The 1,877-nt window shown below is 46.6% G+C and overlaps 1 protein-coding gene across 1 annotated transcript; it reads left to right on the top strand.

Annotated features, from left to right (window-relative positions):
- Positions 1-950: 950 nt before the first annotated feature.
- LOC127694421 (olfactory receptor 1019-like) lies at positions 951-1,877 on the top strand. The gene has a single exon (XM_052195951.1). The coding sequence runs from the start codon at positions 951-953 to the stop codon at positions 1,875-1,877; it is 927 nt and encodes a 308-aa protein (XP_052051911.1).

Here is a 1,877-nt window from a genome sequence, read left to right as displayed (position 1 = left end):
AGGGCTGGGGCTGACTCTGCTGCCATAGGGTGAAACTTGTCTCCAAAAAACCAAATTGACAGAGGACAGATCAAACAAATTTACTAAGCTGGTACAACCGCCAGCTGCTGATAGAAACTGTCAGGTCCTCAGAGGATTCTGCTGAGGAAGGAAGATTAGATCTATTCTAGACATAGATTCCTGAGGGCCGGGGTCACATAGCCTAGGTATCTGAATAGCAGGAATCAGAGCATCACAGGAGACAAGATGAAAAGAAAGAACAAGGCAATCTGAGACAACTCCAACTGTGGCCCACCCTGACAGGAACACACTGCTATTCTGCCTGAGCTCAGGCAGCCCTCTCGACCCTCTCAAGCACCTAGAAATACCTGATACAAAAGGCAGAACAATACTGGGGTCCAGGATTAAAGTTCTTTGCCTCAGGATTAACTCAACTCTATTTGGAAACCTAAAATCTAGATAAAGATAGACATAAAGAGCTATATAAGAAGAATTTATTTATTTATTTATTTAGATAGATAATGATACAGAAAGAGAGCTATGTACATATATATAATCATAAATGTAAAAGCATTTTAATGAATACATGAGACTGCTTCTACCTGAAGCCATGCAAAACTTAAGAACAAGAGAACCTTGACTGACATCCTCTCCCCCTTCCTGCTCCCCATTCCACTCTCCTCCACTCCTCTTCTGCTTTCTTCTTCTTGTTCTTACCTCTCTCCCTCCCTCTATTCTCTTGCCCCCTCCTGCTCCTCCATCATCAAATCCCCCTCCCTTAATTGATTCATCAAAATGCCATTTAGTTAGGCTGCTTCATTGTCTTAGTTTTCTGATAAAAGACTCCACAGTCAACATGAACCTCTACAGACATGTCTGAGCCTGCCTGCTATTTCTGTCCCCTTCCTCAGCTGTGTGTAGCACTGCATCTGAACACAATTTGAGCAGACATGTGCAACCACACAACAGTGACTCACTTCGTCCTCAGGTGCTTCTCCAATGTCCCACAGCTGAGATTGGTGGTCACCCCATTTTTCTTGCTCATTTACACATTTGGCCTCCTGGGGAACCTCTCCATCATCACGGCTGTGATGAGAGACAGTCGGCTCCACTCTCCCATGTACTTCTTCCTGAAGAACTTGTCTTTCCTAGACATGTGCTACACCTCAGCCACCATCCCCAAGGCAGTGGTTGTATCCTTCACAGGCTCAGGGGTCGTCTCCTATCTCGAGTGTGTAGCACAGCTTTATATATTTATCACACTCTGTGCTACTGAATGCTTTCTGCTCACAGCCATGGCTTATGACCGGTGCCTGGCCATCCTCAGACCACTGCTCTATGGAACCATCATGAGCCAGAAATATTGTACTGCATTGGTGGTCACGGCCTGGGTGAGTGGGGCCTGCTACTCAGCCTTCCATGCATTCAACACCTTCTCCCTCCCCTACTGTGGACCCAATGTTGTTGAACACTTCTTCTGTGACATCCCTCCTGTCATGAGACTCTCCTGCACTGATTACCATCTCAGTGAGGAGGTAGGATTTGCTGTTGGCACCTGCACTGTCATGAGCGCCTTCGCCCTCACAGTGGTCTCCTATATTGGCATTGTGGCCACAGTTCTTCGCATCCCCTCAGTGGATGGCAGGTGGAAAGCCTTTTCTACCTGCTCCTCTCACCTCACCACAGTCATCCTGTTTTATGGAACAGGAAGCTTTGTGTACCTGAGGCCGGCCTCTCAGTACTCCCCGACGCTGGATCCCCTGGCATCTATTTTCTACTCTGTAGTCACACCTTCCTTGAATCCAGTTGTCTATTGTCTGAGGAACAAAGATATGAAGTATGCTCTAGAGAAACTTTATTGTGGGAGGAAGAACTAA

Source organism: Apodemus sylvaticus, chromosome 10, assembly GCF_947179515.1.
Source record: "Apodemus sylvaticus chromosome 10, mApoSyl1.1, whole genome shotgun sequence".
Classification (NCBI taxonomy): Eukaryota; Metazoa; Chordata; class Mammalia; order Rodentia; family Muridae; genus Apodemus; species Apodemus sylvaticus.
The sequence above is the reverse complement of the archived record's forward strand: the minus strand, read 5'-3'. Positions and strand labels throughout refer to the sequence as shown.

Bases quoted from the DNA above. Each gene is read 5' to 3' on its own strand.
- LOC127694421 (XM_052195951.1), top strand. From the start codon at position 951: ATGTGCAACCACACAACAGTGACTCACTTCGTCCTCAGGTGCTTCTCC.